This window comes from Scophthalmus maximus, chromosome 15 (assembly GCF_022379125.1).
Source record: "Scophthalmus maximus strain ysfricsl-2021 chromosome 15, ASM2237912v1, whole genome shotgun sequence".
Taxonomy (NCBI): Eukaryota; Metazoa; Chordata; class Actinopteri; order Pleuronectiformes; family Scophthalmidae; genus Scophthalmus; species Scophthalmus maximus.
This window is the reverse complement of record NC_061529.1, coordinates 2,290,358-2,312,500: the sequence shown is the minus strand read 5'-3', so window position 1 is coordinate 2,312,500 and position 22,143 is coordinate 2,290,358. Positions and strand designations below refer to the sequence as shown.

General features: G+C 45.0%; 2 protein-coding genes and 1 long non-coding RNA gene across 7 annotated transcripts in view; 2 read left to right on the top strand and 1 right to left on the bottom strand.

Moving 5' to 3' along the window:
* cdca4 (cell division cycle associated 4) overlaps positions 1-4,572 on the top strand; it is a 12,689-nt gene extending 8,117 nt beyond the window's left edge. For 2 of the 5 annotated variants that reach the window (XM_035609768.2, XM_035609767.2), the window contains exons 2-3: positions 1,254-1,391; positions 1,740-4,572. In XM_035609768.2, coding sequence (XP_035465661.1) covers positions 1,749-2,711 — 963 coding nt within the window. In that variant the 5' untranslated portion in view covers positions 1,254-1,391; positions 1,740-1,748 and the 3' untranslated portion in view covers positions 2,712-4,572. Of the gene's footprint in view, positions 1,392-1,739 lie in introns of all 5 variants that reach the window. The other 3 variants (XM_035609769.2, XM_035609766.2, XM_047337695.1) reach the window with 2 other exon arrangements.
* A 2,397-nt stretch (positions 4,573-6,969) lies between these two features.
* Positions 6,970-12,837, top strand: LOC118285865 (SERTA domain-containing protein 2). The gene is made up of 2 exons (XM_035609770.2): positions 6,970-7,874; positions 9,592-12,837. Exon 2 carries the CDS (start codon positions 9,596-9,598, stop codon positions 10,409-10,411), a length of 816 nt encoding a protein of 271 aa, XP_035465663.2. The 5' UTR covers positions 6,970-7,874; positions 9,592-9,595; the 3' UTR covers positions 10,412-12,837.
* Positions 12,838-12,862: 25 nt separating this feature from the next.
* Positions 12,863-22,143, bottom strand: part of LOC118285866 — a 35,909-nt gene continuing 26,628 nt past the window's right edge. Inside the window, exon 4 of the long non-coding RNA XR_004785280.2 lies at positions 12,863-14,332. This is a non-coding gene — a long non-coding RNA (uncharacterized LOC118285866). The remainder of the gene's footprint in view (positions 14,333-22,143) is intronic.

Here is a 22,143-nt window from a genome sequence, read left to right as displayed (position 1 = left end):
TGTAAGCTGCGTTCACACCATACGCAAATTCACTTTGCGTTTGGTGTGAACACGGCATTAGATACACTTCTTTATTTTTTTCTTTAGTATTGGTCGTAACTTCTTAAAGTGTGGTGCTAGTGTAGTGAAGACAGTAGCTGTCATTTAATCTTTCTATCTCATTCAGAGAAGAACAGCAACTCCGTTCTTTACAGGAGGTAAAGAGATTAAAAGATTAATTGACCATAAAGAGATTATCGTCAATTAATTAAGTGGAAATGGCTCTCGTTCGATTGCATGTTGATTTTAAATGTTAAAGAATGTGGTGTGTTTTGCAAAAGGGCAAAAATGTGTTGATTGAAAAAGAAAGATTTATAACGTTGCACATATATATATTACAGGGCCCTGGTTTTGTCTTTGGCATCGTGCGATGAAAATTAAAAGAAGAAAAAAAATCTTTCTTGTCAGTTTTGCAGATGAGTTACGACGATAACCGCAGTGTCTCGTGCATTTAGTTCCATTTTGGGTAAAACTTCTAACAACTCTTTGCCGTTTTGTTTCTATACTGTAAAACCCGGAGTCCAACATGTGTGACTCTTTGTGTTCACTGTGGTCAAACTTTGTGTGATTGTTTGTCTTTCTAAAACAACAACAACAACAGATGTATCAGGAAGTAGAAGTTCACCCCGACGCCCGGCCCACAGGTTGTTGTGCTGCAGCCGGACACTGCTCACTATTCTTTCCCCCTCTTTCTGTCTGATGGAAAATGAAACGCCACAGGCTGCTGATCAGTGCTCAGTCTCTTATTTTTGTACTTTTACTCTGCGAGTCACAGGCCCCTTTAATGTTTCGCAGTGTATTCCAAGTGGCGTGTCTAATGAGGAAGTTGACTCTTGCCTTTTCTTCCCCTCCTCAGTGAAAATCTTGTTCTACTAGTTTTTGAAGCGTGTGCGTGTGGACACGGAAACCTGATATCCCTTGTACATATTAGTGGTTCATGGTGGTTTACTATGTGTTGTGTGAACATTGTGAATTGCTATTATTTGTCATATTTTACCCCCTTAGCACCTCATTGATTATTAGGACATCTTCTCTTTTTGATTCTCTTGCTCACAGGTGGCAGTTGGGAAAGAACACGACTCTTTTTTTGTTTTTGTTTTGTGACAAAGGTCTCTGTAGTCTTGTGCTTTTACGTCTGATGCAGCGTCCGTGTTTTAGTTTCTATTTTCGGTGGCTCAGTGGTCTGTTAAAAGTGTGGTTGTTCCGCCCAGCAGGAGTCTTGCCTCAGACTGGCCTAAAATGGGCAGAACTGGTGCTGAACAAAAGCTGCTTGTCGCTCGTACAAAAGTACTTGAAGCGCTGCAGCCGGGACCGGGCTGCATTGCTATTGCCTGTGCCTCTCAACAGGAAAGGTATAGCAAACTTTAAGAAGAAAAGAAAAACAAAAAAAAAAACCCAACTCCAACAAGACAATTCACTGTTAACTGTAGTTCACAAAGAGTTAAAGATAAAAAAAAAACAACCTGTAGAGCTTATTTACAAAGTCACAGCTGCTGCTGAGCAGATTGTAGCACTAGCTCCCACATAGCCTCATTACATCACACACTTACATAATTAATGACACTTATCACCCCAGCTAGTTGAATTCAGAACAGTAGCCAGTTTTGTTTTTTCACTGTGATAAAATTGTTGATTCTCAGTTAAGTGTTTTGCCGGCTGGTGTCCTGACTTGTGTTTCTGTCTCCTCGCCGTCACCGCAGACAGACAACATGTTCCCGAAGGGCACCAAGCGCAAGTTCTCCGACTCCGCGGAGGAGCCGGTCGCCAGCGACGACCAGGACCAGGCGGCCGAGGCGGCGGCATCATCTGCGGCGGTGGTGGCGGCCGCTGCCGCTCGGACGCTGTCGTCCTCGTACAGCCTGCAGCGGCAGTCGCTGCTCGACATGTCGCTGATCAAGCTGCAGCTCTGCCACATGCTGGTGGAGCCCAACCTGTGCCGCTCGGTGCTCATCGCTAACACGGTGCGGCAGATCCAGGAGGAGATGACCCAGGACGGCACCTGGCAGATAATGACCCAGGCGCTGGCGGCGGCCCAGTGTCCCGCCGACCGCCTGGTGGCCACAGAGGTGCTGTGCCGGCAGACGGACGCGGCGGCTCAGGCCGGGCAGAGCCCCAAGCCCTTCTCGGTGGTCGGCCTGGAGGAGGGCTACCACGCAGAGGAGGTGGTGATGGAGGGCGACGCGGAGACGGAGGTCACCATGTCCACCTTGTCGCCGGTGTCCCCCCAGCTGTCGTCCACCTCTTACCTGGCGGGACCCTTTGGCATGGGGCCCTGCTGGGAGGAGGAAGAGGAAGAGGAGGAAGACGACGGCGAGTGCGAGGAGGACGAGGAGGAGGACAGCGAGGAGTGCGTTTCGGAGGGCGAGGAGGCGGACCGGGGCCACCTGAGCCCAGACTCCAGAACAGGGGAGCAGGTTTTTGGGACTTTTGAGATCAAGCACCCGCCGCCGCCCCCCGACCCGGCGCTCGAGGAACTCTTCTCAGATGTGGACCCGTCCTACTACGACCTCGACACGGTGCTGACGGGCATGCAGACCTCCCCCAAGATGGGGCCCTACGACCTGCTTGAGAGCCTCTCCTCCCACGCGCCCACGGCCCTGAGCTCCAGCTCGAGCTGCAGGTCGGACCTGAACGAACTGGACCACATCATGGAGATCATCGTGGGGTCCTGAAACAGAACATTCCTCTCGGGGGGCCCGTACCGATCCCACTGACTCTTTCCAGACTATGCACATTTACACGTGCATGTTCTGTATGTGGTGACGTTGCGCACGGAAGTTGTTGGAGAAAGTTTTGGGGGGAACAAATTGGGAAATTAACAGCGAGCCAAGTAGAATTTGGGAACCGGCCGTTGGAGATGTAGTTAGTCTCCTCTGACGGCCGCGTAGACAAGTCGGCAGCTGCGGGTCAGGACCTTTGGTCTTTTATTAAAAATTAAAAATGCAAATTGGTGGTTAAGTAGTGAGGGTGAAATCAATAAAAAATGTTGGGGTTCACAAGCCAACCCTGACCTTGTGGGCGGAGCCGTTAGTTTCCTACTTTGTTGACGAAATTCCCAAACTGGACAGTTTACCTGTGAGCAGGCGAAGATAATTACCTATACCATGATGCATTCTTATTTACGTATTTTTCCATGTTTACGTCTGTCGTTCATTCTTGTCATACTAGCTCCTTCTGCCATTTGTTTTTCTTTTTTGTCCATTTCTATTTATTGTTACATGGACTTGAGGAACAATTTCATCACACTACATGCATCGGAAAAAACCCCAGAACAAATTGTAAATCCAAAATCTATGAATCAACGCATATTTTTCCTAAAAAGAGTTGAGCAATTATGAATGGAATATATGTATATGTACGTATGTGTATATAGAAATATATTTTTTGCATTATACAGCTGGGGGGGGGATTTTTTTGCAAGTATCATTTGATATTATTATTGTTATTGTTTTGTTTCCCTCCTCCCCCAGGTCGATTTTTAAGATTTTAATGTAGCCAGACTTCGAGACAGTGTCTTCCCAATGGTTTGGTATGAAAACAAGTCAACTGTTAAACCGGCGTCATCGTCCGGCATCGTCACACTTTATAGGCGCTGTTCTTTCATATTTTTATTTTTTCTTCCCCCTTCCAAAGCTTTACGCGAGGGGGGGCAGGGGGTTCACCGCGAGTCGTCAACCACGCTGGTTTTCATACGATTTGTGAGTTTACAGTCGCCGGGCGGACAAACGCGGAGGAAGTTTCCTGCCCCCTTTAAAATCTTCACAGATCTAACAACAACAATAATAATAATATAGCAGCAGCAGCAGCAGCAGCAGCAGCTTCTTCTTTTTGTTTTCCTGAAGCGTTTGGAGAAACCCCGGGGTGATAACTGCATCAAGAAGCCATATTTCTTTCTCTCATTTGTTTTGAACGACAAATGGAGAAACTCTCTGTGTTAACCCTTCTAATTTATTGTTGTTTTTATTTATTGTATTTATTATATCTAGGTACAGACGATGCCATATTGACTTCATTGGCCCCGATGAAATTATATTTATCCAAATTTTTTTTTGCCCTCCCGTTTCGAAATGCAGTACCTATTTATTCCTCTCATTTTTCTGTTTTTCATTTTTAAATATTATTAGTAATAACAACAACAACCGGGTTACTATTCAAATCACTATGCAGCTCTGTCATACGTGTTTCAAAAATGATTGTATACGACTCAAATGTCCTTTAATTCCTTTTATGCAAACAGTTGCCTTCTGTCCTAAAGATGTGGAAAATCAAATGCATTTTTCTCAAAAAAATTGTTTCCTTATGGTGATGAAGAGATTAACTCAGGCAAAAATAAAATGTATTGAATAAAATACAGTATTACGACACGCTTAATACCTTACCGCAACACTCCTGAAGGATGTCACTCTGGTCTGAATGGGAGCTAGAACTTCAAAGACTAATTACCGTTGTAAAATGTATGCATTTTTTTATATTAAGGAAAAAAACATTGTAGCATCTTTGTAAATATTTTTTATAATAAAAGGTGCAACTATTGACTGTGTGGTGTGAATCGTATGTATTTTTATATTTTACCGCAGTTACCATAGAACAGCTCTAACCTGTGGATGTGAACGAGCTTCGAGAACTTGGCTGCTATTATTTTTCTCCAATGTGTATGAAAATACCAAAACCAACTGAATAATTTCACCTTAATACCTTGCAAAATACCCCCGTTTCATTTCTACTGACTCTTTAAAAACATGTCACAAATGTACAGTTTACCCCGAGACAACTGGGAGATGTAGTTTTTAGCAGCCGCTTCTCAAACAAGAACAATAATTTGTGACGTGTACAGGTTTGTTGAAAATAAACTGCAGTGTCCGTGTTTGTCATAATGAGGGAACACGTCCGAGCAACAGTGCGGCTCATTTGACGGGTTTGTAAAAGCTCTCAGCCGACGATAGTGCTCTGGAAAAAACATCAATCAATTATTTGTTTTCGTCTTTTCCACTAATATGTTGAAATGTATGTGCAATTTCCGAGTCGGCAACTCGTTTATATTTTTTTAATCTTCTGCAGCGACGTACAAATACTGAAGCTGAGTGGGATGTGGCCCGGCTGCTGCTGCTGCAGCGGGACCTTTGACCTCAAGTGCTCGGCCGTGTTGACGGTGAGATTTTTCATTAGATATGAGGAGTTACAATTGTGTTCAACAGAACGGGACTATTGTCTGTGTCTGTGTGTGTGTGTGTGTGTGTGTGTGTGTGTGTGTGTGTGTTTGTGTAGCTGCGCACATTTTAAATGTTCAATGCTACTGTTCAGTCGGGCCGACGAGAAAAGCTTTTCATATTTCTTAAATATGTGTGAATAATATTCTCCGCCAGGTCTCGTCTGAATCAGTCAAAAAGGTATTTGTGCGTAGAAAAAAATGTGCAGCTTTGCTCTGCACGTTGCTCCCGCCGCCCGGCCTCGGTTGTTAGACTATAGTTAAAGATTAATGGCCTCGTGGTGAGTCAGCAAAACGGCAGCCTGAGGGGGAAAAAAAGGGAAAAGAATAGAAAAGAGCCTCATCGGACAAAACAGAAGAAATGCGATGCAGAGAATCGACGCAGTGTTTTCAGACGCGACGGTCGGTTTGCATCATGTGATGTTGCAGAGCAACATGTGCGAGTCCGGGGGCGTTGACGCTTGAGCTGAGTTATGATATATAACATATATAATAATATGTAATAAACTCGGCTCACAATACATGTTTGTCTGTTGCTGCCTTCGAAAAAACATGAGCGGCTGACTTCTTCTGGGTTAATGAGTACCAACAGGCCACTGGTGTTGCCTTCAGGTGCCTCTCATAAACATATGGAGTCATATTTTTTAACCCCACATTCAAATAAAAACATTTTGGTTGGATATAGTAGAATAAACCTATGTTTTAACTATTAAATTAACTATTTACAGAGGGAAAAAATGTCATTTATTTTAAAGAACCCCTAGAAAAACATGTTTGTTTCCCTGCATGATGGCAGATGATGATTTACTCATCGCAATGTTTTTCAGTATTTTTTATAAACTTTTGGCTCTTTACAGATGGTGGATTTTTGCGGCCCTGCGGTTCTGTTCCTTGCGACACCACTCAAAGGTCGGCAGACACTAAACACAGCAATTCTGCTTTGATGGATGTTTACTTTCTGTTCAGAGAAGAGGAAAGAAGAAGTTGTCGTGACAGCTTCAGGAGGAAGAGACGAGCGAAAAAAAAGAAAAGACCGTGAATGAAGAGTTTCCTTATTTGGTGCTTGCCGCCCCACGTCCTTCCGGGTCCACATCCTCCTCCCTCTGAGTCATCTGTCCCTTTAAAAAGCTGCGTTCAGGCGCTCACTGCAAATTTGTAGGCCGTCCGGATGGATCCATCCCATATGTTTTCATATTTGTTTCCATGTTGCTTTAATAACGCAGCACGAGGGATTGGTACGCCGGTGCCTCGTGTTACGTACAAACTCACATGACTTTATCAGTTACTTGGCCCCAACACAGTGTTTATGAGCCAGAATAAATCAAGGAACATGATAATCATAATACATTTAACACCTCGTAATTAAATCGTCTCAATAAATTCTGTCATCAGATTTTTTTTTTCTGTTTATTTTGTGCTGCAATTATTTTTGACTGTTTTCTTCACTGTTTCTCACTTGTAGGGAACATGGTCCTATGATATATTTATTTTTTTCCACTCTCTTCCCCTGAGCCGCCAGCCAAGTTTCTCGTTGGTGCACGAAGCCAATCTTACAAAATAAAAGTCTTTTGTTCCATCCGAGCACAAACTCCTGTAAGATAAGATAAGATAAGATAAGATATACCTGTATTCGTCCCACAATGGGGAAATTTGGTCGTTACAGCAGCACAGTGGACAGAATAAATCAGAAATAGCAGAATACTGGAAAGAATTTTTAAAAAAAGCTGTATGCATGTACAAAATATACCAAAATATAAAACTATAAGTACATGTACAGCAGATATTATCACCGGTGCAGACGATTTTACGCACAAACAATCCCCAGGGGAAAAAAATAATGTAATTGTTTTTGTTTTGTTTCATTAATAGCTGAGGGGAAACCGAGAGGCCACGGAATGGAACCCACCTGACCGTCCACCATCTTGACATGTTCTGGGATTAAAGGGCAGAAACATTGATGACGAGCGGCTCCCACGGATGAATTCAGATATTCAGGTGCAAGAGGAAAAAAAAGCCACGCAGGTTTAACCATCTATCAATAAACATGAATATATTATTTTGCTTCTATTTCCTCCCCAACCATCTGGCGACCTCCAGAAATGATCTTGTGACCCCTATGGAGGGTGGGGACCCCCAGGTTGAGAGTCACAAATATATATAGATATATATCTATACTATTGAGCACCAGTGGTGTAAATAAATGAACGTGTAACTTCCTGGTGGTCCGGTGTGTAGCTGCCCGGACTTGGCTACAGTAAAAACATTTCATTTCCCGGATCATGTCATTTACTACTGTCGGCGCCGCTCACGTGTTCACGTGTTCCGGCGAGTGGATGCCGACTTTCACGAGGCGCACCTGAACGCAGCGGCGGCGGCGGCGGGCACATTCCGCTGCCCCGTGAGTGGAGGAGGAGGCGGAGTCTTGAGCAGCGGCCGGGTCCGCCAATCAGCGGGCGGGACCCCTGAGCTCCGAGCCCCGCCCCCCCTCTCCATGCTCCTCCCCCCACTGCTGCCGTGCGTGGACCGTCGGCACATTCCTCTTATTCCCGGGACTCGACGGCGACGCGACGCCGCCAAAAACGCCGCGGATTTCCACATCAACTCATGACACCACCCGAGGACACGTAAGGTTGGTTTATTCGCCTCAAACTCTTATTAATATTAGTATTATTAATGACCAAAGTTCCCCCCTTACTTATTTTTCAACGGGGCTCGTCTCTTCCTACTGAGTCCGGGGACCGTGAAGGGGGTCAGAGGGGGGATGTTCTTCTTGAGACCAAGACAGAAATGATTATTTTAATTTGATTTTAATATTTTTAAAGAGACAACTGTATAAACCAAGTTATTTATTCAATCATATTTATATTTTACTGTATGATGATATTAAATCAGCTTTATTCTGCTCACTTGGGGTGACGCTGTTATTAAATGGTGTGTTTTCTTATTTTATGGTGTTAATAAGTTTGTTATATGAGTGAAGTGTCTGACATCACGTCTGCTCTCGGATGAGTAAAGTCTCTCTGACACTGAGTCACAGTTCAGACCTCACACGCCCACCCTCCCAACTTCATTCAACATCTGTGTGTGTGTGAAATTGTCATTTTAGCATCACTGTCAATCATTTTCCTCATCGATTAGTTGTTTGTTCCATAAAATGGTTGAAAAATGTCCATCGTGTTTCGCCAAAACCACCAAGACTAAGTTTTGTTTCGTCCACCAACATGAGGTCTTGTTTGTCCACACGCCAAAGATCTTCAGTTTACTGTCACAGGAAGCAAAGAAAGCAGAAAATATTCAATATTTAAGAAGCTGAAATCCCAATGAATCGATTATCGGAATAGTTGCCGATTCATTTAGTAGATCGATTACTGATCGATCAACCGCTGCCGCTCTCGTGTCAGTTCTCTTTCCTATTTGTACTTTGAGCTGTTGAATCTAAAGTGAAAGGGAGAAGCAGCCGTGTTTTAAAGGTTTATCCTCATAACTGGCAGATCATAATCACCTGCCCTCTCAAGCTTATTACCACCTGATGAGACTGTCAGAGCTGAAACAATCAGGCCGTCAACCGACTCATCGACCTGCAGAAAATTAATCAGCAACTTAATTTTTTTTTGATGATCAGTTAATTGTTTAAACCCTTTTAAATTCAAGCAAAAATTGGTAAATCAATACATCTGCACACACGTTACAGCCACAACTGAGTCACACATACTTAAAACGGTTTATGTTTTCACCTGCGTCCATCTGTTGGTTTATTTTTTATGATAATATTATATAAGTATAAGGTATTGGTGGCGTGACGGGGCCTGGGTCTGGAACGAGCCCACTAAAATTTTGGGGCAGATGCGGATCCAGGAAATAATTTTGTTGTACAATTTTGTTTCATATTTCAGGTTATCAGACCGTTTCCTTCCATCTTTTATAATTCTACTTTAAGAAATAGATGATCACATAGTTGGTTTTTCATATCATTTAATATAATAGTGTTTTTTTTCACCAAACGAGCCAGAGCGTTTGAAATGATTCAATTTTAAGAAGCTTTTTTTGAATTTCTGTTTAAAAGAAATGACTAGAATCTATACACACACACACACACACACACACACACACACACCAACAGATTGAGTGAGCTGATGTAAAAATATGATGTAAAAATATGTAATTTCCTAATGAAGTTGAAAAGGGTCAGTTTGTCTACTACAAAATAGAAATTTCGCTCAAAATTTCGCTCACTGATTACTTGCGATATTTCCCCCCGTCAGCTGCAGTACGACAGCGAGACGTCATCAGACGTTTGTACTCGATCACAGTAATAACCGGTGCATCTTTGTCCCTTGATCTTTAAGGGCGATGCTGGGTCGCGGCGTGAAGCGAAAGTGGAGCTGCCTGGAGGAGCTGGAGGCGGAGGCGGCGCCTGCTGCTGTGACGGAGGAGAAGCAGCAGCAGCAGCAGCAGCGTGCGGAGGGGGAGGAGGACGGCGGGGAGGACGAGGGCGGGCTCCCCGCGGCGCCGCCCAAGTCCGAGACGAGCCACCTGCAGCAGCGGCAGCTGGTGCTCGGCCTCTGCCTGGAGAAGCTGCAGCACTACCAGGCCGGCGTGGAGCTCAGCCTCCGCCGCTCGGTGCTGCTCGTCAACACGCTCCGGCAGATCCAGGAGGACATGCGGAGCGACGGGCCGGGAACCTGCGTCCACCCGGACTCCTGCCTGCTCCGGGGCGACCTCAGGCGGGACATGCCGGTCACGTGCCCCGGCTGTGCAGAAGGCGTCGGGGGCCACCTGCCTCTGTCTTCCCCCCCTGAGTTCCCCCCACAGGAGGCAGACGGCTCGCACGACCCGCAGAAATCCCTGCCCGCCGCCGCCGCTGCCACCGCCACCGCCACCGCCACCATCAGCGCTTTCAGCGACGCAGTGAACGCCATGGGCTACCTCGGCGACCTCGCCCTGGACGACATCTTCGAGGACATCGACACGTCGATGTACGAGACCTCGGACCTGCCCTCGGCCTGGCCGACGGGCTCGCCGTGGCCCGTCGGCGTGTCGCTGTGGGCGGACGAGGACGTGAAACTGCGCGCTGCCGGCCACGGGAGCTCGTCCGGGAGTCTGCAGTCGTGTCTCCTGGACCTGAACGAGCTCGACCACATCATGGAGATTCTGGTCCAGTCTTGACGGACTCGTGGAACGTTTACTGCACTCGTGGATCTGATGGCGGCTCCTCCGAGGGGAGGACGCTGCCATCGGACGCGGTGACGCCGGATCTTTTCTGGCTCCATCTGACATTTTGCTGGAGAGATGTTTTAAAACTTCAGCTGATGTGAGGAAAAGGTCCACTTTTTGAAAACACTTTTGCACTGTTTTTTTTGTGGGAGAACTGAAAATTTCAATTTTCAATTTTGATAATCCATAACTTAATTAAGTAATATGTCAAGCAAAAAAAACAAACTGATTCTAGCTTTTCCATTGACAATCTTCTGATTTAAAAAAACCCGACTATTTTCCGTCATTTTAAAGACCAAATTATTAATCAATCATTATTAATCAATTAAAATAAAAACATTCTTCGATTGTAGCTTTACAGCAATCAGACGTGATTCTAAGGCATCTTAGAAGAGATGGAAAGATTCTACAGAGACAAGACCAGGGCAGCTTTCCATCGTAAAAAAAAAACAGGTCTTTTGAACAATCTGTACAGTAACAGTAGATGAAGCTCATCCACACAAAGTCAATACACCAAAAGAACATTGCAGCACTTGTGAGGAAAGTGTTGTAACTTCACATGTAACAGAGTAAGAGTTCTCAAGGTGCATTTTTTTCCCCGTAAGTGCAGGTGGAACTTTACGTTTCTTGTGTTTATGCCACTTTAAAAAAACATTTTTTAAGTACGTATTTTTTCAATGTAAAAGCAGCAGCAGCACATCTGAGTGACTCAGGAAGAAGGAACCCGAGCCGCCGTCGACCGGCGCCGCTTGCGCGTCTCTCAGGCTCTTGAATCAGACCTGGGGTTGATTATTAATCATGAAATATATCCCTTCAACATCTGAAGCGGGTGTGCTTCAGCCGGGAGGGCGAAGGCCCGGGTCTCCCTTCGGCTCCGGGGACTGAATGGATGTTTCAACGCTCCATGTAGGAACTTTGAATCAGAAACGGACCGAGGGCCGACGTCCGTGGCCGATGAATTCTGGGGGGATTTAGCCAAAGAAGAGAGCGTCCGATCTCAGGGGAATCGAACGCGCCGCCGCCGCTCACGTCGAATCACAAGAGGCGGGAAAATAAGCCGGCGTCTAGGCCCGATTGGAGAAAGCGTAAAAAAATGGAATGCCTTTACCTAATATTATTCTTATTTATGAATGAAAACAGATTTTTTAAACTTGTGCTTCTGTCTGTTGTTTGGGTGCGAGTGTAATTCATGGTTCAGATTCTTCGTGGACTGTCGGCGTGTGATGATTGACGCCACGTCCGTTTGGACAAAACCGTATTCACGGTAACTCCAGCGTGGCTCTGAAGGCAGCGTATCATGTGTTTTGTTTGTTTGTTCAAATAGAAATGTAATCCCAGTCTGGTTCTGACTCCCATCGCCTCGAGTCGACGATCAGGACGACTTTGCCACGTCGCGGAATTGTAACTGACAACAGACGCCTAATGTATTTTTCTTAACGGCCTTACAGCGATGATGTCATGTTTTATACGTGTTTTCTACCTGAAACTCCCAACTTCCTGTCCCGGAGGAAAGCGAGAGGAAGCGACCGGAAGGTCGCGATTGAACTGCGCGCTAGTTGTGACCTTCACTTTCCTGCAGGGTTTTTTTTTTAACTTCCTGTTCTACCTCCGTGTGCGTCGGTTACACCAGGACACACTCCCGCGCGCCATAGATCTGACGTGACCGACGGACACAAGTCAGCGTCGTTCATTTCACCGCTCGATCTCCAGGCCTGATAATCTCGCCCCTAATCCGCCCTCGTCTTGGTCTCTGGGTCTCACGTGGACAACGTGCCTTACTATCCCCAACCGGCAGGTCTTTCCACTCGGGCTGTTTGTGGCCCCGTCTGCGAGATCGAGCTCCATTGATAAAAGCCTTAAGAACTGTGGCGGCGGGGGGGTCGTTACGTAAACGCACCGAGAGCTTCCTCTTTCCTTTTTCTAGTCCACGCTCGGTGAACACTGCTGCCACATGAGCCTGATGCATCCTGACGGGCCGACAGCGAACTAGCCGAGGGAGGAGGTGGCAGCCGGAGCCAGGAGGGGGGGGGGGGGGGATAAGTGGTGGTGGTGGATGTGGAGGAGGAGGAGGAGGAGGAGGAAGAGGAGGAGGAGGGAGGAAGAGGCTTTTGCGTCACTCGATCAGCGGGAGGAGTTTAGAGCTTGTTTTTTGCCCCTGGACTCAGACACGAGCACCAATCGCAGGAGACGTAGGCGGAGACACACACACACACACACACACCACTGGCTGCTTCGACGACAACTTGTTTTTTCTCTCTCTCCGCTCCTGATGCACAGACACAGTGTGGATCAGCTGGATCTCAGCCTTGCGAAATAAAACCACTTCTGTTCCCCCCCCCCCCCGCTTATATAATCTGTCAAGACCGACGGACTGACGTGAATATGACGAACACAAGAGCCGCAGTGTTATTTATAAATTGTATGAAGAGTACCAGAGGGTTCTATGAAGCACAAGCTCCATGTCTTTTTTGTTTGTTTTGTCGATGCAAATGTCACCGAAGGACGAGTTCGCCGGGTGATGAGATGATGATTGATATAATGTATTGTATTTTTTTTCTTCCTGCGGAATATTTTATAGATTTTATTCAATGATACAGTAAAAGAAACAAGACAAAAAAAACCCTGCAACCTTGCATTGTGTGAGTCTTTCTTCCTCTGACGAACCGTGAAGCAGGGTCGCGTTACGCAACATCACCCTGGACGGGTTGTGTTGTCCGTTGGGTCGAATACAAATAAATACACATATATTTCTGCCGAGCTCTCAAAGAACACACATACATAAATATAAAACGTGCCTGCACAGCAGCCATGCATTAACAGTGAGGCATTAGTCGATACATGACTGACTGCATGTGGTCTATGGTCGCGCTCTGTGGTTGTTTATCGCCCCGAGTGTTGCTTCCCAGGCGAACATTCCTCGAGCGACAACCCTTCCTTCTCTCGAAGGCCTAAGCCTCGGGTTGGATTTGGGGAAAAGTCCTTTCCTGTCGCCTTTTCCTAACTTCTTTGCCTTGACCCTCAAAAGGAAACACGCCATGAGGTCAAGGAAAGGTGTAAAGGAGGATTCGTAGGACGCCGCTTACTCTGTACTGCGTAGTATTATGCAGCGGCAGATGTCCGCCGTGGTGAAACTACAAACTACGGCCGTGTGACACCAGATGTAAATGCTTCATGGGCAACGGTAACTTCCACGACCGTCATATTCATACTCTCCTTCTTCATACTCTCCTTCGTCTTCTTCAGATTGAATCGTTCCGTTCGTGCGATGGCGCGTCACGTTTAATATTGCTGCCGCAATGAATTGTGGGGCGTCTATATCTCCTTCCTTTCACATAGGAAGGGTCCAGTGCACCCTATGCTAAAGGAGATAGGAAAGGAAGCATTGAAGCACTTAGAGAATCCGAACAGCTCTTATCATGGCGGCCGATGAAATACGTCCGGGTCGTTTCACTCAAGTCAGGGACCTTCCTGAGCAAAAATGGACAATTCGACCGCAGCCCCAGAGGTCCTTGAAGGCAACACGTGGCCTGGGAGTCTCAGCTCAGGGCAACAAAGCACCTTCTAAATGTCAAATGAGTCAAATGACAGACGAGAGCGCCCTCTGGTGGCCATCCCGCGGAACGGCAGGCAGGTGTGGGCTGATGTTGAGCGTGACGGTGCAAATTGAAAACCGTCTGTTGAGTTTGTGTTTGATGTTCGTCTCTGCAGCCGGAAGTTAAGACGAGAGGCAGAGGTTCACCTGCAGTCGGTCGTGAGGTTCCTCCTCCTCCTCGGAGCGTGGAAACTGTCCCAGTGGAGGATCAGTGATGAGAGAGAGAGAGAAGCCACGTCTCACGTTTCACCTTCGCCTCTGCTGCAGGTCAACGAGTTCCTCTGCATAAAAATAAGATCCAGCATCAGGATGGAAAAAAAATTATAATAATACTCTGAGGCGCAAAAAACAGCATCATCAGTCAAACGTACCGGAGTATTTAAAAATCGCATTTAGCAAATTTGTTGATGCGGTAAAGTGTAATCAGCATTTAGAAGGTGATTTTCTTTTTTTACTGTTTGGTTGTTTAGATCAGTGCAGCCAGAGAAACACTGGAGCGGAAACGTCTCGCGAAGAAGAAATAATCAAATCCAAACTCAATTCAATGTAATTTACTGTGTGTAATTACTGTTCCTCCTGTAGCTGCCTGTCAATTACCACCAACAACAACAACAACACAAACTTCCCATCTGGCCGATCTGGATAAGATTGAATTAAATGTGGCTCCGTGAAGATTGAAGTGTTCCTCTCACTATTACTTCACATAACTGGGACGACACAGATGAACATTGTTAGCACAGCAGATATAATCCACAGTGCACGGGGGATAGTTAAAGCCACCGTCCCTGGTCGGGGAATTTTAATTTATGGAAAAATGAAACGTAGAAAACTCCAGATTTCCCCACTATTTTAGCAGTTCAAATTCTGTTGTGACTGCAGTGTCTTTCTGCCGGAGCTCGTCATGGGTCCGATTTCACTCCGGACAACGAGACGGAAGCAGCAGAGTTACAGTAGCTGGTGATTCTGGTGTTCAGGGAGTGGCCACACGTGAGGAGCAGCAACACGTGCAACACGACCACTGGTACAGCTGCCAACTAAACATGTGAAGAGTCCGTCCTGTCTGTCTGTCTTTCCTTCTATCATCTATCCATCCATATATACATCTATCTATACATTTAACTCTCCATCTAGACATCTATCTATCATCTATCCATTTAACTCTCCATCTATACATCTATACATTTATCATCTATCTATACATTTAACTCTCCATCTATACATCTATCTATCTATCTATCTATCATCTATCTATACATCTATCTATCTATCTATCTATCATCTATCTATACATTCATCTATCCATCTATCATCTACCTATCCATCTGACCTCAGATGACACTGCACAACAGCTATGGTGAGGCTGAAGGTGTGGTGACTGTATATACAGTAAGTCTGAGCCCGAGTGCTGCGGTGCGTCAGTCAGGGTTTAATGTTCCTCTGCAGCCAGCGCAGTAAGAGGCTCTGGCCCGGAGAGATCCTCCCTGTACCAGGCTGACTCAGCACGACACACACACACACACACACACACACACACACACACACACACACACACACACACACACACACACACACACACACACACACACACACACACACACACACACACACACACACACACACACACACACACACACACACACACACACACACACACACACACACAGATCCAGCGGCGCTCGTCGATAAGCACTCTGTCTACAGAAAGCTGACAAAACGGATAAATTGGTGCGGGGTCATAAATTAATCATTTCTAATATGGATCCGTGTGTGGTTATACAGTAATAGGGATAGTAAACATCGAGCAAAGAAGACTAAGAGAGTTACAGTAACGACATCATGCAAAGACGTCTGAGGTCACACTGCCGCCAGTTTAGCTAAATGCCAATGAAATTGTTTATTTCAATAGTATTTTATTTCACACAATTACAATAACTTTAAGGTTTGTTTTTTTCAAATGAATTGGATTTTATAGATTTATAGATTCTTATAGATGAGAAGGTGTTTTACTTGAAGAATTTTGCTTGATTTGTCCAATCAATATCCCAATATTTCTGATTTATGATTACATACAGTTCAAATCAAAGAAAAAACAGCAAATCCTGTAAATTAAGAAGCTTGAAAAAAATAAACCTAAACTTAAATCAAAATATCTGACCATTCATTTTCTGTTGATTAATCGTCAAATCGTTCCGGCCCTATTTTATGGGGTTTGTTCTATTCTTCTTTTTTTTAAATTTCTCCCAAAAAAACTGTTGTTGCATTTCATTCGAAGAACCTGTTTTTTAAAGGTGCAATAGAAATTAAGTTTACTTAGTCGGTTCACTAAACCCTGATACACAAAACAGACAGAAATAGATGCTTTTAGGGCAAAAAGATGAATCAAAATATCAAAAAGCAGCGAGAAGACGCGATGGAAACTGAAGCTCAAACACAGAATTATACAACATGTGAATGTGTAAGTGACACAGACATGAAAAAGACGACTTCCTGTCTTGTGACAGCTGAGTCTTCTCTCCCGACGAGGACGATGCAGGAATGTGTCTGACGAGCGACGTGACCCCAGCGAACACATTCCTTTCCGTCTGATTATCCGTGAAGGAGATGTACGCGCTCCCTCTCCGACGCCGTGCAGACTCGGAGACCTGGACGCTCGCGTTCACGTGGAAAAAGGGGATTTGAAGCGGCATCATTCATTCATCACAGGGAAACAGATCGACTGCCGCTATGTTGTTTTTCGTGACGGCGACCTGCTGACTGACTGTAACGCAGACGGCCGGGGTGGAAGGGAGCGAGGCCGCGACCTCCGACCACGGGGACTCGCTAATTGAAAGTGGAAATGAGGGGAAATAAGAGACAGGAGCACTTTTACTGAATTTGCACTTCTTAAACTGTCGGGTTTTTTTTCTTTACACACACACACTTATGAAATACTCTTGTCTTGCAATGTTACGGAAAATGATCTGCCACTTTAACTGGACCCGTTCAAGTGGACGGGTTCGTTCCCCGGCCTGTGACGCGCCCCTCCAACGGGGGATGGGTCCGATTGTCAAATTTGCTCAGGAAAGTTTCCTAAATCCCGAAACGAGCCGTGAGTATTTCACCGGCAGCCGTGTTAGGGTTCTTTAAATGCTTAGGAAAGGAGCTTCACAATGCTTCCTTCCCTATCTCCTTCAGCAGAGGGTACACTACCTATGGGGAAAGGGAAGGAGCAATAAGACGCCGCACAATTCATCGCGGCAGCGATATTTAACGTAATCGCGCAAACGTTAACGATTCAATCCGAAGTAGTAAAAGAAGAAGGAGAGTATGAATATGACACAGAGGGGACGCACGTCATCATGTGCGTTACAGTGGCTTAAGTTTATCCTCCCTGTCTGATAATAAATAAGAACCGTGCCCGGTGTGAACGCACCTTAAGTAAAGCAGCAGATTTGAAATTAAACAATCAATCAATGATAAAAAAATTGACAAAGTTGAATTTGAAGGTTCAACTCGTCGTTTCATCTCTCGGTGGGTTTCACTCTCTTCAGTTCACCAAAGTCGTTTTAGAAATGAACTCGTCTAACGATTTTTCTCCTCTCAAACTGACAATATGAGAATCGACAAACATTAAGTTATGTGGTGTCCTCATGATGATGATGATGATGATGACCATAAAGCCTTTGGCTGAAAACCAACCGGAGCCCTCGAATACAAGAGTGAGACTGTGGCCGCGCTGCCTTCACCGTGGAATCTAATTTTCCCCCAAATGACTTATAAATGCGGGTAATTAAAGGTCCAGAGGTAATTAGAGCGCCGTCATGTGTTCGCGTCGCATGACGGAGGGGCAGATTTTTTTTTTGACTTGTGCTGCATTTACGTTGATTACAGATATTAGTTATAGGCCTTTTAGGTCAAGCATTTTACATCAATTCAGTTCAATCCAATACAACTTTAAAGGCAATTGAATGTAGCAAAAACATTTTAAAAAATTGTAACTGATGGTCAGTGTTATGATTCTGTGTAACAAGCAATAACATGTGTAGGTGCGGTTATATATTCCACTCATCAGTCATCAGCAGGTGTTGAAACACACAAGAAGCCTGTAAATCCTCTAAATGCCAAACCCAAGGCTGATCTGGTGCCAAACAACAAATCCAGTTTGCTGAGATGGCGCAAGAAACCTCAACTGCAAAAAACCCCATCTCAAGGTGTTTTATTTATCTTAGGGAACTCCTATGTGTTTGTTATTTTTTTAATTTCTATATTCCTGAAACGCCCTGTTTCACAACTGCGCCACACCACGTTGTTTCGATGCCGACAGAGCTGAGGAACTGAATGTGTAGGCTACCTGTGTGTGTGTGTGTGTGTGTGTGTGTGTGTGTGTGTGTGTGTGTGTGTGTGTGTGTGTGCAGAGTTTCCAGCCTCCAGTTCACCTCTGTAGCTTGACAAAGTGGCCGGGAGCTGAAAAACACGGTAAAACACTGATGAAAAGCATCGGAGGGGCGATGCGTACCCTGCGTGCCGGTTGTATACAGGCTACTATAGATTTTCATTGCCACGGTTTCATACAGATACAAAACTTTTAGTATCTGGTTGCAGAGCTGTGTGCAGCGCTCTCTGCCTGCTGTCGCTCTCTCACTCTCTCGCTCTTACACCAGCATCACCGACCATCAGCAGCACCCGGAGGCAGGCAGGTAGGCTTCAGCATCATGCGACATCCGTACAGTTCTCAGAAGGCAGACCTCCGCTTAGCAGCGACCCTGCTGCTCAGAGCATAATGTGTGAGTGCGTCATCCCCCACATGACTGAACAGCTCCAAAAATTAATCATATGGAGATAATTTCCCATGTAATATTCCTACCAAGTTGAGTAAAAAACACACATACACACACACACACACACACGAAAACAAAATATCCCGGCTATGTTGACGTGCAGGGTAAATATCAACAACGTGGAGTCAAACATGATTAAAATACACCAAATATAGAAGAACAACCACAACTATTAATAACTATAAATTATTTCCATACTGAACATAATGGTATCAGGACTGTCCTTACGCTGTCTGAACAATAAATAAATAAATATATTCTTAAATAAACGCAGATCAGATGTAAAGTCAAAGCATGTCACGCTGCAGAATGTTGTCCAGCTTCCGTGTTTACATGGACTATGAAGTTATGCTCTATGCATGAAGACGCAATTCCGACGATGCCGAGCGGAATGCATGACGCTGGTCACAGTCACGAGTTGAGACGTTTACTGTAAAGCTGCGTCCTTCTTACACAACTCTCCCTGCCGTTGGGATCTCAACTCGGTGAACCGACGAATCAAAGCCTCCAAGTCGAGACGTGACCACAATCAAAACATCTGTAATTTCTTATGATATCAGGGAAAACAAGCAGACGCACAAGGTCGCCACTTGGCTGTGACTTCTGACGAATAATAATAATTAAAAAAATCTATAGCACGCGTCCTTTAATCCAAAGTTATCGCTGTGACGGACAGACAGACAAAAAGCCAACAATCACGATACACCTGTCCGCTGCCACGTAGCAGCAAATGTATAAATCTAAACGAACCGTATCGCCAACCTGACCAAATCAAATAGTCTTATAAGAATGGAAACGACGCCGGTTTAAAAGCTTACGAAATGGGAGATAGCAGGGAGTTAACCAGCACTCGCCCTCCGAAAACGTACACACTTCAGATCATCACGAGCATCACGACTCAGACGGAGCACATTACAGTCTCATCCACACATTCCTCGTGTATTAGTGGACACAGATACACAGAAGTACAGTCAGTCGGTGGTATGTGAGTGTGAACCACGTGACGCCGCCTCGCCTTGGGAATCGCCAGGTTCGCTCTTCACACCGTTGAAACGCTCGTCAGGTTGAACTTCTCTGGGAACTCAAGTTTCCCACCTTCCGTGTTCCCTGACATGTTCAGAGCAGCTCAACTGCGACGAATCCATCGGCTCCGTTTACAAACGAGAAAAAAACAGTTTGTTTGTTCACGCTGCTCCGATCCAGCTGGGGAGGGTGAATTTTAATAAGTTACGCTTCTTTATCGACTTTCTAAGCTTCATTCTTTAAAAAAAAAAAAAAAAATGTTACATGCACTTTAAAGCAAATTCAGTATTTTATTTTAACTGATCAAACCTGAAAAGAGTCTCATTGTGATGAACACAGAATTATTGCACATCAGGCTGTTTTGGTTTTGTCTATGTCAAGTTTACACAAAAATAATGAGCTGCCTTTGCCGCGTTGTGTTATTACATTACATTCACTTTGCCTACGCTTGTCGTCCAAAGCGTCGTACAATCATCGATGTTTGACTCATACCAAAAGATAAGAAGGGAGCATTAGGGGCCTCGCCCAAGGGCCCACACTGGATTCAAGAAGTATTGTTTTACAAGAGCCCCAATCTACTGAGGAGAGTCCTGCTTTGTTACACGGATCAACAAGTGGTCAGTGCATGAGATCCCAAAAACCTCTGTGGTGTATTTCTCTCTATATTCAAAGTTTGCATTGCCTGATGATCACAAAGTCGTTCTTCAAATGTTACTGACCCGGGGACTTGAGGCAAAACAAGACAAACCACAGAACAGCGCGATCAGTGTTTTTGGACTTTAGGAACGGTGTCACCTAGTGTCCCGTGTTCTCTGTGCTTCAACGATCCGCCATGACACAGATGTGATCAGAAAAGCAACAAAAGGCATCAATGTGGTGGAGAAGAAGAAGGAGGCTGCTCAGCTCTCTCTCTCTCTCTCTCTCTCTCTCTCTCTCTCTCTCTCTCTCTCTCTCTCTCTCTCTCTCTCTCTCTCTCTCTCTCTCTCTCTCTCTCTCTCTCTCTCTCTCTCTCTCTCTCTCTCTCTCTCTCTCTCTCTCTCTCTCTCTCTCTCTCTCTCCCCGGTCAGAAATTGATTTAGGTTTCTGTCTCTTCTTTTTTTGGGAGCATGAGCCAAAACTAAATGCTGTGTCACTTTGGCCGCTCACGGCCAAGGAGGAGGAAAGAAAAAAAGAGATAAGGGAGATTATCTCATCTGTCTGGATTTGCCCTGACTTGAATGCAGAACATCCATACAATCACAAATACAGCCCCAAAGGAGAAACTGGAGCGGAGACTTGAGTTATCGAATGAGTCAAAGTGAAAATCACTGTAATTGTTTCCCGACATTTGAATAATTGCTCTTTTTAATTTTTTTAAATGATCAGATTGAGTTGCTGCGTGACTGAGAAGTAACCGCACACCGACGGAACCTAAAAATATCTGGCCTGATACCTGATCGGATTATCTTTTTTTTGCCCCGATGTGGTTGACACACCCCTGCAGCATAACTGGATATTCAACACTGCCGGTAAAACTCGGCGATACTGCAGTACAGTTGTTTTTGTACTTGCTTGTGAAGACTCGTGAGACAAACAATTGCACAGATCAGGGATTAAACCCCCCACACATTTGAGACGAGTCTAGAAAACACCAGCTACCTGATACACGTGCTTCCTGTCACCATAGTGCTGCCTTCGCTGGGTTCTTGTGTTGTGTTTTTACTGCGGTATTGATCCGGACGCTCGGCCCGACATGTCTAATGCAGCTCGCCATAGACTCAGCTCACTTAGCACCGGCGATCCGGAGGAGGAGGAGGAGAGAGCAGCCGGGATTTGTCTCGGATACATAGATAGATAGATACTTTATTCATCCCAAGCTGGGGAATTCTGGTGCAGCAGCAGCACGTTTCACACAGCACACATTCAAATATATATACAATATTTACACGATAAATTAAAAATATACGATTTGCCCAAAAAAATATATAGAAATTAAGAATAATAAATTTACAGAATTTACATGAAGTATTGACAGTGGAACAAGGTCTATCTGTCAGCCAGAGGTGAGGTGGTATATATATATATATATATATATGTATATGAGTTTCATGGCTTGTGAATTGATCTGATTTTGAATTGGATCTATGGGATATTGGCCAGAGGGGCAGAAACTGTGCTTCCACATAGATTTTATGAAAAAACAAACCTGATGCTGACAGAGGGAACGTGTGCAAAAACACCACAAGGCCAAAAAATTGTTACAAAGTAACTGC

Excerpts from the sequence above, each read along its gene's own strand:
- LOC118285865 (XM_035609770.2), top strand. The coding sequence starts at position 9,596 with ATGCTGGGTCGCGGCGTGAAGCGAAAGTGGAGCTGCCTGGAGGAGCTG.